The following is a 21,905-nucleotide window of genomic DNA, read 5'->3' as shown; positions in this document are numbered from 1 at the left end:
GGATTGATCAGTATCTTAGAAAAACAAGGAAAAACTCTTCCTGAGAAGATGAAAATGCAGGTGTCCCTGGGGATGTGTGATGTAGAGAAAAACACAGGCAACTTCTTGTGTCTCGTCTCTGCCATAGGCTTTGTGACCTTGGAGAAATCACCTCCACGTCCACTGACAACTGGAGTAAATGAATAATCTCTGAGTTGGCTTCCAACACAAGCATTTTGCAATTTTACATGAGTGGCATTTTTCCCTCCATGAGATCCAAGGGCAAAAACTATTCAATTTTGCCCACCAGTGCTGGGTGCCCTGGCCAACCATTTGCCCCCTGTGCTTGCCAGTCGAAGCTCTTTAACAGGGCATCTAACCTCATGTCCCTCCTGTTGGCCTCCTACCCTCCAGCCAAGCCAAGCTCCTGGGGTCCTGGTCTCTCGTGCTCATGCTATTTCCCCAATGCCCCTGAAACTTTCTGCTCCTCCTTCCTGGTCTTTCCAGCCATTTCTTCTCTGCTGCTTGGGCACCTGCTCTTGTCAGGGAGAGAGATCATTGTTGCAGTAGTGGTAAGCCTGAGGTGACCAGGACACTCACAGGAGGTCATGTTTTAAAACTGGAAAGCCTTCCATTACGCTGGTTGACATCCACTTGGACTTGGCCACCAGCGCCTTGCAGGGGCATGTGTTGAAGGAGTGTTTGCTGGACTATAAGCTCTGTAAGGGTTTGGACCATGCCTGCCTCACTCTCACTCGCTATTGTCTCCCCAGCTTCTAGTATATCTGACATGTTGTGGTAACCAATGAATATTTGCGCAATGAAGTGTGAATGAAGCAACCACCAACTCCTTCCTGTTTTGGTCAAATGCCTTTCTCACCTTTCCCCTCACTTTCTGACTCTCCCTGTCCAAAGGAGTGAGCTAATACTGACCTCAGTGGGGGCGGTGCTGAATATCAAAGGCAGTCATAAAGATGAAGGCACTGAGTGTCAAGTGCTCTATAAACCTGAGTCACCACTCACTGTTGCTTCCCTCCAAAGGGGTATGTTGGGTGAAGCTGGGATGGGCTGACCTGGTTGGGGTTCAGATGGCCTCAGGACCTATTTATGCTCCTGTTAATGCAAAAAAAAAGATTCAAGCACTCCCGGTTTACTATTCTTTAGATGTTCTGTAGATTTTAATAAGGACCTTAGAGATTCCTTCCTTTGCAACAAGAGAAAAATAATTTAGGTGCAGTAATTAGGGTTCCCACAGTCACTGCTCCGGTGGATGATCCTAATAAGAGCTCTTCTTTTTTCTTAATGGACTCTCCCAAAGGGAGCTCTCATTAAAGGAAAGGGGCATCCACAGTCATGGTGGGAAGTAGCCTTTATTTGCCGGGGTTTTCCTTGAAGCAGAACCAGTGGGATGTGTGTACATATGGAGAGGATGCTGATTCGATGCACATGACTTGGACCATGCAGGAGTACGGAGGGGGCTGAACTGTGCTTAAATAATGGAGGGGATAGGCTGTCACCGCCCTGGAGCCTGAGGTGGTTCAGGAGGCTACAAAGAGGAGCAAATCCCGCATCTTGTCTGTGTTTGAGGGACTTACAGTGTACCTTCAGGGAAAGGCAGACGCTCCCTCCCCCTCAAGATTCCCCTGAGATGAAAAGTTCAACATGTACACAGTGTCCTGTGGGAGCAGTTACCTGGAGACCGGAGGGAGGAGATGACCTCATGAGATGGTGTGAGAGCCCTGGGGGCTTGAAGTCGCTCCTCCCTTCTCTGAGCTGGTTCAGCACCAGTAATTGTCTGAGGTGCTTATTCAGGCATTTGCTACACCCTCCACCTTCCTATTAAAACCACGTGATGCTGAGTAAACTGGGAGAAGGAAGGGGGGGTGTAAATGATAATATTCTCTATCCCTGGTTGCCCAAACACATCCCCAGGGAGAAAGGGGACCAGTGGGAATTGGGGGTGTTGGTGAAGTCAGCTCAGGTTTCTGGTGTCCAAAAAGGAAACTCGTAGAGGCAGAAGCCCAGGGGCTGAATGAGATGGTGACGAGGGTGAGATGCACTGACAGAGTGTGTGAGGGGCTGGTGGCTATTTGAGAGCGCCCAGAGGATTTTAGCAACACCTGACTTGGAGATTTCGCAGAAGAGCTCCATTGGCCATTTAATGTCCTTATATGGCTTTCTGTTTCTGATCATAGTTCCCTCTCTTTGTTCAACCTGGTATATAAAACATTTAGGTTTAGCCACTTCTTTGGGTCATTTCCTCATGAATGTTCCCATGTTATGTGAAACAAATGGATTTATAAGCTTTTCTCCTGTTAATCTGCCTTAGGTCAATTAAATTCTCAGTCCCAACTGAAGACCCTAAGAGGGTAGAGGTAAGATTTGCCTCCTCTACACCTCCAGATGCCTAGCATTTAGGGACAAATACATCCCTCCTACATTATGACACAAAGGACTGTATGCTAAGAACTTGGAGCTGTCCTGCTTTGGAACTCGTAATATATATTTGTGGAATACAAAAATAAGTGGATCAATGAAACAGGTTAAAGAGGAAGAGATGACTCCATCTGGGGCCAGAGGGAGGGCTTCATTATTCAGGGTGGACAATTTGAAACATGGCCACTTGGTGGGCAGAAAAAGCCTTTCAGTGTTTCATTCCTCTTGTTACAGCTATTTCACTTCTAGGAATTTATCCTAAGGGACTTGTCAGAGAGGTAAAAAAGAGATTTATGTTCACCATGTTTATTATAGTGTAATTTATCACAGCAAAGAAGTGGAAACAATTTTAAGGTCCAATAGCAGGGAATAAATAGTGCCTAAATGACGGTCCATCTACCTGATGGAATATTCCGCAGCCATTACGAGGCAGCTGGAGGAGCACGTGGACCGGCTGGGAAACGACTGTGCGCAGCAGGATTGCTCGGAGGAGAAAGCAGGTTCCCGGGGTTTGGCCAGGATGGTCCAGAATTCGTAAAGGAACCAGGAATGTGCATCTGTGTGTGTGTGAGTGAGTGAGATACCAGGAGCGGCACTCTCCGGAGTGAGATTTACTCTGTATTTCCATTTTTACTTTGTATTTCCAACTTTCCAAAAGGCCAGTTAAAAAGGAGAAACAGGCCTTTTTCTTGCCGTGTCTTCAGGGTCCCTGGGGGTCCGTGGGTCTCTGGTCTGGCGGAAGGTCTTTAAGTTTCCTGAGCACACACAGGTGATATAATCTTCACGTCTGGACCGGGGCTGTTGGGGAGGTAAGTGGTGCAGAGGAAGGCTGGGCAAGGACAGTTTTTCAGTTTCAAGATGGAAAACAAACAACGGTGTTTACCCAGCGCACAGGTGGACCCCAGCATTAGCGGCTCCCTTGGGAGGCCTCTGGGTCACCTCCTCTACTGGAGAGGCAAGGGGGCTCAGGAGAGGGGGAAACAGTCCACCCCTCACTCCCTAAGCCTCTCAGCTACCTGGATTATTCTTGAACTCTTGGCAAAAGCAGGGAGGAGACTTCTGATCAAGGACTGGGAGGCCCCCAGCTGAGTGGCACTGGGGACAGTGTTGGGATGGTGTGGCCTGGGGCCTCCTCTTCTTCCCCAGTAGATGGGCCTGCCTGGGGGGGCTCCATGGGGAGTGAATTTCCACACCGGAAAATATGACTTGCAGGGTGACCTATACCTGCTCTCTCCAAGCCCCCTGCCCCACCCTCCCAGCCTCAAGATGACTCTCCTGAAGGTGAGACCTGGCCACGGGCCCCAGCTAGAGGTAAAGGGGCACAAGTTGCCGGGGGGGAGAAGCCTTCACCGTACATGAAGGGGCAGCAGTTGTCAATTCGTAATGGGGTTTCTGTTTGCCAGCCAGTCTTGCCAACCAACTGAGTTCTTGAAGCCCTGAGTGTTTTCTTTACCAGCGGCCAGCAGTTGTGGGGGACAAAGCAAGTGGTCAATGAAGGCTTGCTCAGTGGTTGCTTTATAAATGTTGACTAGGACTCCAAGGGCTTGGGCACAACTCTTTTTCATCTCTTGGACAGAGAAATGCTTTCAGAGGCCTGGAGGCCAAGACTGGTCAGTGGTTGGGAGGTTGAGGCGCTCTGTATAATAAACCAAGGGCATGGGCATGACTGGCGTGGGCATGGTGCCCCTGCTCCACCGTGCATTAGGGACTTAATCCCAACTTGGCATCTGCAAGTGCAAATCTTTAGTCCTTTGTCAAGGGAATTTGCAGAGTCCTGCTCAGGACTTTTATAGTCCCTCCTCTTCTCCCAAATTTATCTGTCCATTCATTCATTCAACTAATATTGTTTGGGTACCTACTGTGTTCCAGGCTCTGTTCCTGATGCTGGTGATTTAGAGGAACAGGAGACACCTGTGGGTGCTAGGAGCACACCAGCCACTGACAGCCTGCTGAGTTTACAACCAGTTCTCAGTATATTTACACAGGTTTTCTAGAAGCAGAGCCAGTGCAGGCATCAGACACTGCTGGCCCCAAGGGAGACTTGGCCACATTTCTTCCTGCAGCAGCAGGGACAGTCAACCCGTTACTGTTGTAAAATGGTGTCACCTGCTACATTTCTATGTCCTTCCAGTCCCCAGGGGCATCTGGAAGAGTGTGCCATGTGGGCAGAGTGTCAGTGTCCTCCAGAGGCAAAAGACAGGATCGAAAGGGTGAAGAGAATAGTCTTAATAACAGTTTTGAAAGTTTCAGGGTTTAAGAGACAAATATAACTCAGATCATCTATCTGAACAGTTTCTCCCTGTGGGGCGAGTGAGGGGTTAGAACTGATTCCAGATGCTACCTGTGTGTTCTCTCCACCCAGGGGAGTGGCCAGGGGTAGGCAATATCTTCACTGTTCCTCTTGGAAGAATTATTTCTAGAAAACCCTTCTGGCTTCTTAAGAACCTGTGGCTTCTGCTAGAGTAGGCCAAAGGGAGCTCGGCAGAGTAGGAGCAGGGCCTGGAATTGTGTGTACTTGCTTTAAGGGGCCCTGTCCTCTCCTGGGACTGGAGTGCTCAGTTGACTGGATGGATGTGGTGCCAGCATCTTGGAAAGTGCCTTGTTGCTGCTCAGGGAGAACATGTGGTAGTTGGGAAGCGATGTTTCTTGAAGGTAACATGGAGCCCTTTTTCCAGTTTCTGATGTTTTTGCTTTCTTACCTGAGTGTACCCGGTTACAGTTGAGACAAGCACCGTGGTGACAGGGGTTTTGTGTCTAGGCCCCAGAGATCTGCCTCTATTCCGTGGGGGCATCACTAGGCCAACAAAAATATCACTACATTGAAGCCCTGTCGGGGTGACTCGGTTGGAGCATCATCTCATGCACCAGAAATGTTGTAGGTTCGATGCCCGGTCAGGGCACATATGGGAGGCAACCAAATGATGTTTTTCTTTCTCAAATCAGTAAACATATCCTGGGGGGAGGATTTAAAAAAACCCACACACACGGCATCCCCTAAAAATATATACACAGTTGAACAGCTGATAGCTCAATTGATGCTTCTTTCTTTTCAGATTTAACCCATTAGAATTAATTATTCAACATGTGTATACATTTTTGGGGAACACCCTGTATACCTAGGCTGAGGCATTGCTCGTGAGAAGCACCTGCTCCCCAAGCCTTGAATTGCAACACACACACACCCCACATACACAGAAGGATCGGATAAAGAGGAATGCAAGACTCTTAGTAGAATAAAAGTGAACATTTAATGCCACCATCATTTCTTTTTAAACACCAGATTCTTTTTGACAACACTGTACACCTCATATGCCACAACGTCTTCACACTGAAATGGCACACAGCTTAATGGACTCGTGTCACCAGTTTGTGGGAACCATCACTTCCTTTTCCAGACTGTCCTCCAGGTAGCCTGCTTATCTAAAAGTCAGCTGTCCCTCGATCGTGATATATAGAGCTATGTGAAGGCCCAGACACAAACCAGCCTCTTTGCAAACAGGCCATTGGGACCTGCCCATGGACAGAATAGCTGGATTTCTGACTTCAACAAATGAACTTTATTAAAAATTTTTAACAGCAAACACTTGTAAGCTAAGAACTCAATGTTTAAAACGGCACCAATCTGTTACCCAGTTAAACGGTGAATTTCAAACCATGACATTAAATACTACCATTGACTTTTAAAACAGGATTTCATGAATGTGTTGGTGAATTTTTTGTTTCCAACACAATAAATGCACTTGGGCAGGCCTTGCCTCCACTTCCCAATGGGCCCATTTTACAGATAAGCGTATTTATATACATACATACACGACAAGCTGAAGGAACCACCCAGGTCATTTAGCACGACGCCCGCATTTTCAGGTTAGGAAGTTCCAGGCAGGTCAGGTAATCGTCCGAAGCCATCGGACTGACTTCAGAACTGGAATCAGAACTCGTTTCCTGGCCCGCGCTCCTCATCACATCACATGCCTTCGGTACACATGCAGCCCAGTCCACCCCCATGCACACGCACGTCAGCACAGCAGAGTGACGTGTTCCCCTGTGCACACAGTGCAGCAGCACCCTGTGGGAAGAGTCCAGGGTGCTGGACTCGAGTCCCAGTTCTGGTAGAAAACTACTCGGTGAACTGGGCTAATCTGTTGACCAGTTTCTTCATCTGTAAATGATTATCCCCAGTGCCTGTCAGAGCTCGAATTTCTTCAAAGCACTTCCCATCACGGAGAGCAGCTATGGTAACCCGACCTTCCACTGGGGAGCCTGAGGCTCGGCAAGTAAAGCGACTTGTCCACGGTTGCATAGCAGGTGAGGACACCAGGCCTGCTGCCTCGTGTCCTCAGCCCCAGCTCAAGGCTTTTCTCCTAGGTTTAGCTGCCTCTCAAATGAGTACCCATCCCAGCCCCTCCCCGCCTCCAGAGACCCAGTGAGGGGACAAGATGCCTTAAGTATTCTGGTTGTAAGACCCACTAAAGTGCTTTGGTTTCTCCAGAAAAAAACAGGTACTATCTATATCCAAGGTAAGGAACTCTAGTTGCTTTTCCAAACCCACTTCTGGAGCACTAGGAGGGGTAGATTAGAGGAAAATGTAGGAACCTAATACTGCCTAAAATTTTATTTTTTCAGATTTCAGCATTGAACCAGTAGATAGAAGTTGGATCCTCTCCTCTCCAGGGTCCATGGAGGCTGACTTCCAAGCCTATTATCATCAAATTCTGCATGAAGGTACCTTTTCCCCTTTAGCTACTTACTATAGAAACAGCTTAGGCCTTGAACTAAGCCCTGTACTTTGAGGACTGGACCCTAATCCCCTGATTTCTTTCTTTCCTCCCCTGGCCCATGTCTCCCTTGGGGCCAGAATGAGGGGAAAACAGCCACAGACAGACCCACCAAACTTACACACGGATGGCAGTTCCAACCGTGACGCACAAGTAACTTACAAAACACCATCCTGAGTGTACAAGTAACTTAGAACTTCATGAATCGAATGTGACGCTGTGGGATGTTGGATAGCAGAGTAGAGGGTGTAAAATGAGCCTTTTTTGTTCTGAAGATAATTCCCATGTCCATGTGAGAGAGGCGCGAACACTTAAGCATTCACCCCTCCACTCATGGACGGGAGCACAGCTCCACTTAGAGAATGTTAGTTACCAGGCAGTGAAGGCTCGACATCACCTCAAGCACCGCTATGCCCCCCACTGTGACATCATCTCCGGTTCTGAGTAGGGCCACCCAAAAGCAGGATTCTAACAATTTTCAAAAAATTGGGTTTTTGAGAAGATGAGTTTGAGTTATAAGAGCTTCTCCAGGATTGGAACCATGCTCTTATCTGGAAATGATAAGCAGTTTATAATAGAAAAAAATGTGTTTTGTCAGGAAGATTGATGAGTGACACAATTTATGCGTTTTTATGGATGTTGATGGAGGAGGGGAAATATGACAATGCAAAGAAACACTATTTCTGCCACCTGTGCCCTGCCCATTTCAGACCATTTCCTGGCACTGTCAGTGAGGCTGACTGTCCTGCTTTGCTTCATTTGGCCCAGAGGAAAGTGGGCAGCACTGGCCTCTCAGAGCAGTCAAACATCCCTATCGTGGGCAGGCTCCAGGGACAGCGGGAATAGACAGTTTATCCAGCATTGGCTGGTCGTGAACAGGACTTTCAACATGTGCCTTATTGGCACGGTTTCAGGGTTTAAAACCACTGCCTCTAAAAGTGAGGAAATCTTTCAGTATACGCTCAGAGAGGGGCCAGTATTCCAGTAGGAAGGAACAGCGAGTACATTCATGAATTCTGGTCTCAACTGGAAAAGAACTCATCTCATTCATTTCTTTTATAGCCTAAAGACCTTTTTAGAATAAGGAACTTAAAAACATCCACTACACCATTAATTTGGAAGCGACGGTTCAGTGGTGACCAATGACATAGACAACTGCATGGAAAAGCAGTTTAATTCCAGGGCTTCTGCAAGCCTCGCTCTAACCCAAGGAGCCCAGGCCGGGCAGCTGCTTTCACATCCTAACACCTGTGAGAAGAGCTGATGGATGAACCAATTCACGATCAGCACGAGAATAGAAGCTCAAAGAAGGGCTTCTTGCTCCACGTGAAGGGCAATCAGAACCAGCACAAGGTGGGTGCCACCTCCCCACATGATCTATGCTACAGTGGAGCCAGGGCCACCTTCCAGGAACACATTCTTTAAGCTCGAGGCTGAGTGATAACAAACAGCCAGATTCCTGCCTGCCTTGGTTCCCACACTGGGCTGCGTGGAGTTTGAACCCCAGCTTTTATGATCCCCACCTGTGTCACCACAGGACGAACCTCTGCATTGACACAAGTTCCCAGGTTCGGAACAGCAACTAGAGGGGAAACAACAGACGGGGTTCCAGTTTCAAATCTGGAAGAGATGAAAGTTAGCAAAAGCTTCCCCAGGACCTGGAGGGGAATTCCAGGACAAGAAGATCAAAGGACACAGCTCTCAGGTAGGGACAGACCGCAGGGGATAAAGCAGACCACTGCCTGTGGCAGCCTGAAACAGCATCGTGAAATGCAGTGTGGACTCACTCCCGGGAAACAGCATCACTCTGTCCCGCTTACGGATCTGAGTGTTCTGTTGCTAATGCTTCCACTTCAGGTCAACTATTTGGGGAGGTGGCAGATTTCAGACAAGGAATTAAGGCTTCCACCACTAAATATTCATTTCAAATCAATATTTTTTGGTCCTTTCGTTCATGGATAATGACATTCCCTTTGCTTTCTTGGTTCTCTGTCACCAGAACCGAAGGAGACTGGACTCTTTGGTCACCAAGATGTCTGCAGAGCAGAGGGCCAGACCTGCTTTCCTCGGAGCTGGGGATCATCTTCCATGCGGTCAACACACAGTAGGACAAGGGACGAACCCATCGCAGCACAAAGTCCATGGTTTCCTCACGTGTTATTCAGTACTTGGTACATTAAGCTGTTTACAGTTGATGTAGGTTTAAAAAAAAGCAAGCACCAGAACGGACAACCTGCACACAGAGCTGTTTTCCTGCACCGTGGCTGACGGTGTCCTGAGGGGTTCGTTTCACGCAACCCTTTGCTATCTCTTCAAGGTGCTACAGATGGAAAGAATCAGGTATGGGCAGGAGACAGGCTGAGGCCATGCCCCTGGGGAAGATGCTACTGATGACATTGTAAATCTTTGTGCTGTTTCACCTAGTGTCAGTCCAGGAGGGCACCACAGGCCACTCCCCTGTCCTGCTAAGGACTTCTGCCCAGCCAATGACTTTGGGGCCAGGGGGATGTGCCTGGGGAAAAGCCAAGGACACTGAGTGCTAATCAAGAGATTTGTTTCCAGCAAAGACAAGGATACTCACCTTTGACAACCCCCCAGTTCAAGGCTTTTGAACTGTACTGCTTCAGGAAACGAACAACCGAAAGGGATGCCAAATAGGGAAAACGCAGAAGGTTGGGATCCCTTGGGGTCTAGAAGCTTCCAAAATGTTGCAGTTGAACAAGCCAGTTCACTAAAGTGCTGAGAGACCAGAGGTGTGTCTGAGCCTGGGTTAGGCCCTGCAGGACGGGGGAAAGGTACAGGAGATAGGGACACAAGCCTGGGAAACTAGAGGGGAAATGGTCCATTCTGGGTAATCTTCACCATCCAGAACTAACAGCCCTCTGTATCCTACTCTGACCAGGAGGAGATCGGGTACAACCGTGAAACTCGAGAGAGTTCGGCTGAGCTGGGCCACCTCCATCCAGAGGTACGTTGACAAATGTAGAGGTTCTTGTTCCTTGGGGAGCCCTGGGATGAAGCGTCAGCTAGTGGGGACTGTGGACATCGGCTCCTGAGAGGGGCTGCATTTGAAGGCAAAAACCTCTGTAAAACCCAAGCACCTCCACCAGTGGGCAGGCTGCAGGGACAGGAGAGGGCCCTGCCTGGAAGGCAGGAAGACGCTCTGCTGCTCCACAGCTGGCATTAGACAATCCCTCCGCCACCTTGTGCCTCGGCATTCCGTCACTAAGATGGGGGTCATAAGAACCGAAGGGAGTTGTGGCAGGGATGAGCATCTTAATTTGGGGATGGCGGCTTGGGGACACAGGAGACCTGGACCTTCATTTGTCTAAGCAGCACTCGGAATAGCAGAAAATGTGTGCAACCCCAGATCCCTTCTTGCTCTGAAGCAACACTGCTGGCATGTCTGAGCGCATCCAAGCCCAGGAGGTCTCTGAGCTGGACAGAGTCCCTGCTCTAATCAACTCACAAAACCAGAGAACAGAAGCTATGGCTCTGGTGAATTGGCCTGAGCTTTCAGTCCAGAGTCTTTGGGATGAAAATGAATATGAAAAGTGTCTGCAGGGCTGTGAAACCCTGGGTGAAGGAACCGGAAAGTGCATGAGGATTTGGAGGGAAACTATACAAACAAGTGTCCCACCCCGAGGCCACATAGGGCCTGGGTGACAAAGGCACCCTTTCCCCTAAAGATGCAGCCTTTTTCCTCTCAAGCTCAGGTGCACCTGTCCCAGGACTGACCTTCCAACGCTGCCCACTGACTGGGCCACTTGCAAGAGGTGACATCAAGCACCACCTGCCGCTCCAACCTTCTTTGGAAAAACACCAGCTTGTGCCCGTGAAGTCTCCATGCTCTGTTTGAGTGGCCTTACCAGGAGAACCGTAAGAGACAGTTAACATTTATTCATATGCAACACTGATTAGGAAATAGCTCTACAAACACAACTTACTTAGAAACAGCAAGTCAGAAATAGGATAAAACACCAAGAGAAAACGGGCAGTAAATACACTTCAAAAATGTGTTCATTTTCGTTGTTTGTTTGTTTGCGTCTTGACTAGCACCATCTGTACACAAGAAAGTATGAACATAAATGTTTGGATAATAGTAAAGATTTGCAAGGCACTTAATCAGTCCATCTGGGTAATGTTCCGTTGTTTTGCTTCAGCTTTCAACAGCCACCCACGTCCCTTCCCGCCCTTCCTCACCAAACCAGGGGAAGAGCAAGGTCTCTCTTGCCAGTATTCTTATGTACAAACAAGTTCTAGAAAGTTCCTCAAAGTGCTTTTTCAGTCTCATGGGGCTTCCACATCCCTTGGGCTTCCATCGTTTCCTCCTCCCACGCGTGTTTGGGGTTTGTATCTCCTACAGAAAACAGAACTGCTCAACGTCACTGCAGACTTTCCACCAACCTTCATCCTCATGCTGTGGTCTCAGTGCCACCAGCACCCGGGCCTGGTGCCTGTGCCTGGCTGCGGTCGGCTCTCTCACCGGCGCCGGGAGGTGATGTCGAAGCAGGTGATCATCATGAGGTGGGCCTTACAGAAGTTGACACGGTTTTCCAGACGCTCTGTCACGCACTCAAGCGCTTCCAGGTACTCCAGGGAATCCAGCTCCCACACCTGCTCCAGGTCAACTGCAAACAGGAGAAGCTCATGGGAAGGATGGCCTGCACCTGCCCCTCGGTCAGGCATCTATACCTCTGCTCACTGATGTGAAGTGTGCTCCATTCCCGTGGGTCCTGCACTCACCATGCAGCTGCCCCTCTAAGCAGGGACAGTTGTGGAGACAGGGAGGCCTGGGTGGGGGCTGAGGGCTGGAGAGCAGAGCTGGGAAAGGAATTCCAAGGGCAGTAATGCATTGGGTCCCCAATCAGTGTAATAGTTCAGGACCAGATCTGAGCTTTCTTTTGTGGCAAACAGAATGGTTAGAACAAATAAGAGACAATTGAATCTGTCTCTCAAAGACAGGTTTGTTATTAGACGTTACTGTCATCCTGGGCTTTCTATTGAATGGAAACAACACTGAATGTTATTGTTTGCGCTCAGAAATTTTCATCTTGCTTTCTGGGCCCCCCGAGGCTTTCCTGGGATTGTGCCGTCTCCCTATTAAGAGCTCGATAAATTTCTGTCTGTTTCAGGCTGGATGTGTGCCGTGCTCTGGGGCCTAGGAGCAGACTGGTAATACAGCCTCCACGCGTGGGTGATCTTCACCACATGCAGGGGAAGATCTCATCTGCATGCGGGTGCTCTCAACGGAGACCCGTAAGAAATAATCTTGCAAGAGCAATACTCCCTACCCCTTTGCTGCCCCTGCCAATCCCACTGCCCCCAGAGAGGGGGATTGTGTGCTTGGTGTGACTGTCTCCAACTGATGGGCCCTGGAGGCCCTTGGATTCAGACACGGACACTATTTCACCCCAGCCTGCCTGCCAGACTGCTTAGTGACCCCAGTAGTTGCAACGAGGAAAACGAACCACAGGCCTTACATTCACTGAGCCACTTGTTGGGATCCAGCATCAGGTACTGCTTGGTCATCTCCAGCTCCTTCATCAGCCACTCGTACTTAGCTCGGACCTCAGCGATCCTCTGCTGGCGGTGCTCCAGGATTTTCAGCTTTGCATTGAAGCACATGACCTCCTGCAGGAGGTGAGGAGAGGAGGAAAGGAGCTGGTCACTGGGGAATTTGGGAGAGGCCTTGGGCCATCTCAGCCAACCCAACCCAGGGTAGGACTGTCACAGGCACTTCCTAAATTTAGAAGGCAGCTGGTGTTCTGAGCTGGAGCCAAAAAAGCCCTAGCAGCCCCAGCCTCCCCAACCTTGAAGATGTTTAGATGGGGAACAGGGCATTTTCCAAAGTCCTGTGCAAAAGTCTGCTGCTGGGTCAGAGCCATGAGCTCCCACCCACACCAGAGCCCACGGGGGAGTCTCCTTGGGTCTGAGCCCCTTCCTCAGGGCCCTGCTGGGGGGACTGCCACCCGGTAGAAGGAGGTTGCTCACCTTGCTGCTGCCCCCTCTTCGCCGCTGCAGCCGCTCCACGTCATCAATCTCATAGACTTTAATCTCAAAAGGTTCCCCAAGACCTCTCTGGGTGCTGCGCAAGGGGCCGTCCACCCAGCGGACACCGGAGCTGTTGGCGGGTTTCCTCACAGGGGAGGGGGTGTCGAGGGACAGCGTGGGGATGAGCCTCCGTCTCTGAGAACCTAAAGGAGATTAAGCCCAAAGTTCATTGTTTTGAATTTCAACCTTTTAAACAGATTTTCTTTTGATGCAGGCAGTGGGCCAGGCCAGGTGCCGGGAACCTGTGGCAGAGCTGAGTTTGAGACACTCCCAACCTACCACCACACACCTCAACATTTACTCCCTTAAATGGCGCTCACTTTAGCTCCAGGAGCTCAGGGAGTCCCCGACTCACCTTCAGAGCCACCTCCACCTGTGAAACTCGCTGGACACACCCTCGGCAGGGGTATGTGTTACAATGCACAGGGATGGGACACACAGCATAGGGAATATAGTCCATAATATTGTAATAACTGTATGGTGCCAGGGTGTCAGAGGGGAAGTAACTCAGCCAGGCAATAGTGGCATGGGGCCCTGTGGATGACAAGGACTCTTTCCTCTCAGTCACTCCCTGCTCATCAGCACAGCACTCAGTCCAGACAGATGGAAGTCAGGTATGTAAAAAGGCATGTAAGCTGATAACTGCCAGCATGGTTTTGATGCACGAAATGGCCCAGATTTGACCTGAGAAAGTCAATGCTGGTATTTTATTTTAATGAAACTTGCTGCCAACTACATGCATGAAGAGGGGCCACTGACAGGTCACATCTACCTCTCCTCTACAGCACTGCTGGCCCCCTCGAGAAATCTGACATCGGGCCTACCACTTTTAACACCGGAGTCCAGACAGAAGGGTCAGGAAACGTGGGCACCTGAGTGCTGAGGCCTCGCAGCATTCCTCGGGGAATGTGCTTGTCCGTCCTGCCCCTGAGAGCCCGCCATCATCAGCGTCCCCTCCAGCACCCTCACTAAGGTATGGGCACTAGGAAGACACGGAAAGGAACCATAGACATCAGAGATGAGGGGGGAGAGAGAATATCAATCTGAGTGACTTTACTGACCACCGAGAGCCAGCGTCCCAGCCTCCCCAATGCATGACGATGCTGGTTGCACTGCCTGCTGTAGAGTTTTAGCTGGAGGTGAGACAGAGTAGGTGCCCGGGGCCACAGAGCTCTCCTCGAGGCGGAACCATAAGGCTGCAGCAGAGCTGAAAAATTTGTAGTGATGTTACATATCATAGTGCATGCATTATTTACGGGTGTGGTGACGTTGGTGTGAAGAACCCACCATGTGCTTCCAGTCGTATAAACGCACAGCACATGCAATTATGTACAGCACACAATACTTAATAATAAATAACCTGGTCTATGTGTTTACTATGCTCTACTTTTTTATGTAAGTAAAAAAATGATAAAAAGTCTGCAATAGCCTCACACATATTGTGCTGATTTAATCTTGTGTTGTTTTGTACAGTTGCATGCTGTACAGGCTTATAGCCCAGGAGCAATAGGCTGTTCCATCCAGCGTAAGTGCACTGTGTGTTCTCATGACAGAATCACCTAACATATTTCTCAGAATATATCCCCATGGCTAAGCAGCACATGACTACAATAATGCTTATAGCTGCTACATGTTTAAGGTATAACCTGATGTGGGTTTACATTCTACTCTGTCATTACAGCCATTAAGAACACCCCCGTGTGGCCCACAGGCCAGGCTTTTGCTCCCCAAGCTTGTGCTCCCGACAGTGCCCTCCCCAACTATCCTCAGGACAGAGCTCACTTCAGACCCTCCCTCCACTTCCACCTCTCACTGCCACTCGGCAGTGCATCTTGGTTCTCTGTTCCACACTTCTGTCCCTTCTCTCCAGTGGCCTGTCTTTCCTCACCACACTGCAACTTCCATATCGCCAAGCTCTGAAAAAGCGAAGAGGTCTAGTCACTGTTAAACAACAGAAAAGGAAGTCATGCTACCACCAACATTATATTATTTGAATCATCTCATGGGATGTGGACATGAGAGAGACCATGGCAGTTGTCTACCGACCCCTCACTTTAGTTTTTGCATGAGGAAAGTTACACCCTCGAGGTCACGCAGCATAAGACCCCCAGCCTCCTGCTCTCTGGTTCCATCTTCTCAGTGCTCCATACCATGGCCAAAAGAACAAGCCCAATTCCATGCACTCTCCCCAACACGCATCTCCAGGAACGGTGACCTGCAGCGCTGTCTGCTGTTCCTGCTGTTACATGCATACAGAGCGCTCAGACTCAAGGTTTTATCTTCCTAGCCCATTGGTACTAAGGAACCAAAACAGGACAATTCTCCAGATTCAAAAGCCGTTTCTAAGAAAAGGTACCTGCCTGCCTCCGCGGCAGTTCCACACATCCCCAGAAATGGTAAAATCCAGCCCTCTAGCCAGGAATTTCCTTCGAAGAGTTTTATAGCTTCTCTTAAAGAAGCTGCTTTTGATTTACACTGATCATGCCTGACAGCCAGCATTTCTCTTAATAATAATGACAAATACGCAAGACAAGGTCACCTAAGCTGAAAGGAGCATATCTCTGCTGCCACACCCATTACGGAGCCTGGATCTACGGCAGCCACTCACGAGGTCCAGTGCCCACCTCTGGCACTACGCCTGGCCATTTATTTCACACCCTTTTCCTTAAATAGCCTAACCTAACGAGACCCTCGGAGGGCACCAGAGCAAGGACACGTGCGGAGCCCACTGCCCACTCTCAGGCAGTTACTTTACTCAGTTTTCCTCCTCTTGTCTCCTGCACAACAGCCACACCAAAAAATGCAAGTCTTGAAAATGAATAAAAGACATTGAAAGAATGAAACGAATTGGTAGATTCAAGCCACTGAATTATAGCGTGTGAAAGCACGGCGACATGCAAACGCCACACAAGCTGGACTTTGTGCCCAAGACTGGTGGTGGTGCGGGGGGTGGGGGAGAAAGGGCCTCCCCCATTGCACTTTCACTGAGTCAGAGTGACTCAACCCAGTTCCAGAGAGCTGCTGCCAGGGTCTTGGGGGCCAGCGGTCCCCATTTCTGCTCCTGCAGGCGCTAGGTCGTGAGGCAGTTACTCTGACCTGCTCCCTAGGGAGCCTCTAGGCAGCCATAGTCCTGGTCCATGAGGCGACGGGAGCCACGGAGGGACAGGCAGCTATGTCCCCACAGCTGGTGAGTGTGAGGTGTGTCCTGCCTTTCACCAGGCTGATGACCCAGGCCATTCTCAACCTAAGGCCTATTGAAGCCCAAACAGCAGGCCAGTTTTTACAGTGACACCCTCCAGGCTGTGTCCACCGCTGAGGCCTGCAGGTTGACAGGCTGCGGGGAAAGGAAAGCCCAGGTCGTCAGTGCCGCTGGCCTGGACGCCCCTCATGGCCCAAAGGGTTTGGGCCCTTTGTCCCCCCATGCACCCGCGTCCAGGAGCCTACCTGAATTGGAGCGTTTCTTTGGGGTCTTGAGGCTCCGGCACCTCCCGCCCACGGAGCTGCTGTTCTCGCTCATGGAGTCCTGGGCAGAGGACGCGCTGCCGGTGGCCTCGCTGTCGCGCATCATGCTCTCGTAGCCGCTGCTGCCCCCGCTGTGGTAGAACAGAGCCGTCTTGCCCATGGCCGGCGGCAGCTCCCCGCTCAGCACGCTGCTGTTGTCGCTGCCGTGGCCACTGCTGCAGCGATGCGGCTTCCTGGGCGGGGTGACCTTGCTGTAAGGCGACGGCAGCAGGGGTGCAGCTGCCGGCTTGTCCTCGGGGACCCCCGTGCGGTCCTCCTCGGGGGCAGCCCGCGGCTGTGAGGCCCGGGGCCCCACGCTGCCCTGGAGTAGCTCAGAGATGCGCCCGTTCACTGCGCGCAGGGGCAGCTTGGCGGCCAGGCCCGAGCCCCGGCTCCGGCTCAGTGACTGCGTAGACCAGGACATGTGCTTCCCGCTTGGGGCCGGGTTGGAGCTCTGGCCCACAGACTGCGGCAGGGACTTGGTGGAGAAGCTGAGCGTCTTGGTGGTGGAGGTGGACAGGCTGCGTGCTTTGGGACTGGCCAGGAGCAACTTGCTCACGGCCGAGATCTTGGACTGGCTGGCCTTGGGCGAGGCACCAGCCGACTGCGGGGGGCCCGGGTTGGTGGGTGAGGCCCCGGCACTGCGGCCCAGGCTCCTCCCGGCACGGGGCATGGTGCTGTCCTTGCCTGCGTGCAGCCGGGAGCTCATGGAGGACAGGCTCTCCGCCCGCTCCAGCGAGAGGCATTCGTAGTGGCTGATGGTTGTCCTGCCCAGAGAGTTGGTCCTGCTGGCCAGCTGCTCCAGCTTGGCACTGAAGAGCTTGCTGCTGCTGCTGGCATCCTTCACCTTGCCGCTGGGCTCATCAGGGAAGCTGGCCAAGAAGGGCACAGGCTGGTTCAAGGGGCTGCTGGTGCTGCTGCTACAGGCGCTGTGCTGGGGGCTGGCCCGGTTCTTCTGGTCCAAGCTGGACTTTCGGACAGGGGGCAGTGGGGGGGTGCCTTTGGGCCGAGCCAGGACGCAGTGCTTGGGGGATGCCACCTTCCTCTCCAGGGTTGCCTTGGAGGACGGGCTACCCAAAGTGGTGCCGATGCCACTGGCCTCAGGGGTGCTGTGGTAGAGGGGGCCGTCCAGCTCCTCCTGCCGGCTGGCTTTCTGGAAAGCCCTGGGAAGGCTGCTGGACTTCAGGCTCTTGTTGGGATGCACAGGGCTCTGGGCAGCCCCACTGGGCAGGGCCATCTCGCAGCCATCCACGACCCTCTTGCAGTTGTCAGTCCCGGGGGAGGCAGACACCTCACCGCTGCTGCTGCTCAGCCTGTCGCCGGGGCTGGCCTTCCTGTCCTGTCCTCGCTCTGCTCTGGCCTCAGGTTTTGCAGGGCCTGCAGCAGCCTCTGACCTCTGTCCTTCACTGGGACAAGCATTCTCTTTCTCCACCTCCTCCTCCCGTTTCAGCCATGGGTCCTCAAATGTCATCTCCCTCTTTGCACTGGTTTCCTTGCCCTCCTGGGACTGGGCTGCTTTGGGGGCGGTGGTGGGGGGCGCCTCAGGCTCCTGGACGTTCCGGGGGCTCATGGCGATGCAGGGGTAGACCGTAATGTTGGTCTTCATGGGGATGTACCCTTCACAGCTGCCCAGGTTTGCCGTGTTGGAGATGGTGACCATGGCCTTGCCTAGGGTGGATATCTTACAGCCTTTGATGGGCGTGGCTTTGCTGAAAGAGTCTCCCCCCGTTTCAGACAAGATGAGCAGGTTGTCGGGGCCCGCCTTGGGCTTCTCTCGGCACACCACGGCAGGGTTCTGGAGGCTGCCAGCAAACTCTGAGGCCGGGGGGTCCGCCATTGCTTCCCCATGCCCAAAGCAGGTCTGGGCGATGAAGCTGTGGCAGGACTGCTCGCCATCGCTGCCGGTGCTCATCTCGCTCAGCCAGGAGCTAATGGAGGACCGCCTGCTCCCGGCCTCCCGGCCCTTCTCGTCCAGGCTCAGCTTCGGGAGGGGCAGGAACTGCGTGATGCTGACCTCAGAGACAGGAGCCACGCTGGAGTAGCCCTCCAGGTCCTCACTGATGCTGCCGATGATGCTGACGGGCCGCGAGCCCGAGGCCAGGGCCTGCACAGAGCAGTCGCTGTTGAAGCTGATGATGCTGGTGGGGCGGCCGCTGTCCAGGACCCCGCTGATGGTCAGCTCCTCCACCAGCGTGAACACCAGCTCGTCCTCGCCGTTCAGCTCCAGCGGCTGCTGCACCGTCACCATCGTGGTGCTCACGATCTCCTTCCTGGACTCTGGAGATGCTGCCGCCTGACGCTCGTCATCAGCGGGGCTGTCGGGGAACCCTTCGCTCCCAGCAGACATGGACTTCTTCAGAACCTGGGGGCTCATTCCAACCGGGGGGGTCCGCACCTCAGGCTGCAGCAGGGACTCACTGGAAACCATGCCGGAGTCCTTGCTCAAGGGGGGCAGCGGCGCCAGAGAAGGCAGGATGCCCTTCTGGGTGTAGACTTTGCATCTCTGCGAAGGGGAGCTGGCCGGCTTGTACTCTGAGGTCTTGGACAGGCTGGCAATGCCCAACCGAGGGGAGCCCAGGGGCCGGGGCTTGCCTTCCACAAACCCGCAGGAGTTCAGGCTTTCTCGGCTGCTCTGGAGGCTGGGGCTCTGCACGAGCTGGGAGGAGCCATGCTGGCTGCTGCTGCCAGGGATGCTCCTGGGCGAGGCAGGGCTGGGGCTGTTGGTGAGGGCGGTGGCAGGGACAGGTGAATGATTTCGCGGCATCCTGGAGGCCGGGCTGTCAGCACCCTCTCCGTCACCGGTCAGCTGGCCATCTGACCCATTTTCTTCCTTGTCAGACTCACAGAGCAGGCTGGTCCCAGCCGCCTGGCCTAACAGGGGACACTTGCTTGCCTGCTCTGCCCCAAACTGGGCAGGCAGCTCTTCAAAAGGAAACTGACTGGGCTCTTCGCTGCCGTCAATACAATCCAGCCGCTCCTGCAGCTCGGCGAACGTGTTGCACTTCAAGCAGTCCCTCTCTGGCTTGCTGGCCGCGGCCTCTCCAGCCTCCGGGGCCCGGCTGTCGCCCCTGGGCTTCTGCAGGGCCGGGACGATGGGGACGAAGTCCGGGGGGCCCTCGTTGTCAGTGAGCTCCTTGTCGGAGAGTGCTGTGCCGTTGGGCCCGATGTAGATGACAGTGTCGCAGGACTGCTCGCTGCTGGAGGAGTAGTCGGGGTCACTGGACAGGTGAGGGATTGGGAAGTCAGGGTCCACGGCAGCCCTGGTGTGGAAGGGTCTCAGCTGGGTGGGCCTGCGCATCCTGCCTTCTTCACAGGAGCTCTCTCCCCCCGAGGAGCTCGACGTGTACTGTGGGTGAGAGGGAAACAGTCAACCTGGGCAGCCTTCCAGGGAGCCACCCTGCTGGCTGGATACAGGCTCTCCAGGCTGCTGGTTGGCTGCCCTGCATATGGGCGGTTATCTGGGCTGTGCCAGGCTGCTGTGCCCAGCTTTCCACATCATGGCCTCGTAGGCAGAGGGTAACCCTTACATGGCCCATGGGGACACACAGACTGCTGATGAAAGGAGGTGACCAGCCCAGGCCCTGGCTGAGCTAAGAGCGGAGGAGTCCCCAAAGTGGCCCACCCAAGCCATCTGTGGCACCTTGTACCATGGAACACTGGTTGGAAAGACTTATTTTTGACTAGTTAAAAAAGAAAGTTACAACAAGGAGAGGAAAAAGCCCCCCACATCAGCAGCTGGCCCTGGATCAGAGTGACCAGTCACGATTACTTTCTCACACATTCTTGTCATGTCATCTACCTCGGAAATGAGCCCAATGGTTTCTAGCAGAGTCTTAGCATCAACCAGAAACCACTGAGGTAACAGGGCAGAGCCCAGCAGCCTGGAAACGCAGGGGGAGTGGGGCACTGTGAGCAATGAATTAACAGTCCTCTTGAGGGTCAACCAGCTGAAGGACACAGGACATGGACATGGTCTTGGTCCGCGTTGGACTGGGGCACGTGGGAGAGACTGTGAGAACTTCTGTCACTCCCACTGCTCCACCCCAAGCAGCAATCCATGTGAGCCATGCACAGTGGACCCGCACCCCCATTAGGGGTCCAGGCCGGGTGCCCCGGAACAGCACCCACTGCAGGGACCAGAAGTGACTCTTCTGCATCAGCCTGAAGGTTTCCTGCTCCGGGTGGACGCTGAGCCCCTGCGCCTCTGCCACTGGGATTGGAAATGCCACCACTTTGGCTCTTTCTGACTCGGCTCCCCCAAAGGCCCGTCACTGCACCCCCCCAGCACCTTACCTTCGTCTTCTTTTTCTTCATCCTCAGGACCCTCGAGGCGACCTGGATGGTGGACAGGGTTTCCGCGTAGCTGCCGGCCGCGGCCGAGATGTGCGCGATCATGGTGGTGCGGCAGTTCATGTTCCCCAGGGACTCGCGCAGCAGCATGGTGAGCTTGCTGTCCCTGCCGGACAGAGCGGGGGCTGCTTTAGCGGCCACACTCCACGTGGACCCCAGGCCTCTACAGGGCTCTCTGCTGTGGGCAGTGGGTTTTTCCCTTTTTTTAATGGCAAACTAATCATTTTCTAGCACAAGGCTCTTTGCAGTTAGCTGAGCAAGTGATTCTAACCCTAAGGACAGAATTCATGCAAAACACCTCCCTTGGCACCTCTGTCTGGCTGTGCTGGGTGGTCCTGTGTGTCTGTGTGCGTGCCGGTGACTTTGCACATAATGAGGCCTGGGAACAGAAACGAGAGGAAGGCGGCCGTGGCCAGTGGCTCGGCTGCTGGCTGCACACACAGCCCTTTTCTCTGAGTTTGTGCACACAGGCGGTCCCTGCCAGAAAAAGCAGTTCCCCAGCCATGAACTTGCACTGAAGATCTAGGTGTTTATGACACATGCAGAGTTCCTTTTGCCGAGGAGTTGCAGCCACTTTATTGCTATTGTCCCTTAACTCTTATATCTGCACAGAGTAGTAATAAAGGTATTCATATTCCTGATAAGTGGTGAGACAGACATAGGCCCAAGCACTCAGTCAGCAACAGAACACAGAGCTTTCTAGAAAAACCTCCTCTGGGGACTTTGCAGGTGCTGTGGGGAACCAGGGCCCCGAGCCATGATAGTGAGGCCCAGGAGTTTACAGACTGTGTTTCTAGGCTCTTTAAAAAT

General features: G+C 52.6%; 1 protein-coding gene and 1 long non-coding RNA gene across 3 annotated transcripts in view; one reads left to right on the top strand and one right to left on the bottom strand.

Annotated features, from left to right (window-relative positions):
• Window positions 1-11,070: 11,070 nt before the first annotated feature.
• Window positions 11,071-21,905, bottom strand: part of KIF26B (kinesin family member 26B) — a 274,759-nt gene continuing 263,924 nt past the window's right edge. For both annotated transcript variants that reach the window (XM_087828935.1, XM_087828936.1), the window contains 5 exons: window positions 21,039-21,201; window positions 16,689-20,091; window positions 13,185-13,387; window positions 12,674-12,824; window positions 11,071-11,821 (listed from right to left, as the gene is read on the bottom strand). In XM_087828935.1, coding sequence (XP_087685061.1) covers window positions 11,673-11,821; window positions 12,674-12,824; window positions 13,185-13,387; window positions 16,689-20,091; window positions 21,039-21,201 — 4,069 coding nt within the window. In that variant the 3' untranslated portion in view covers window positions 11,071-11,672. The remainder of the gene's footprint in view (window positions 11,822-12,673; window positions 12,825-13,184; window positions 13,388-16,688; window positions 20,092-21,038; window positions 21,202-21,905) is intronic.
• On the top strand, window positions 12,042-14,576 carry LOC148090751 (uncharacterized). The gene is made up of 3 exons (XR_015716299.1): window positions 12,042-12,833; window positions 13,459-13,650; window positions 14,030-14,576. It is a non-coding gene; the product is annotated as an uncharacterized LOC148090751 (long non-coding RNA).

The sequence above is a fragment of the Miniopterus natalensis genome, chromosome 21 (assembly GCF_054644295.1).
Source record: "Miniopterus natalensis isolate mMinNat1 chromosome 21, mMinNat1.hap1, whole genome shotgun sequence".
Lineage (NCBI taxonomy): Eukaryota > Metazoa > Chordata > Mammalia > Chiroptera > Miniopteridae > Miniopterus > Miniopterus natalensis.
Note: the sequence above shows the minus strand (reverse complement) of the source record. Positions and strands in the feature narration are given on the sequence as shown.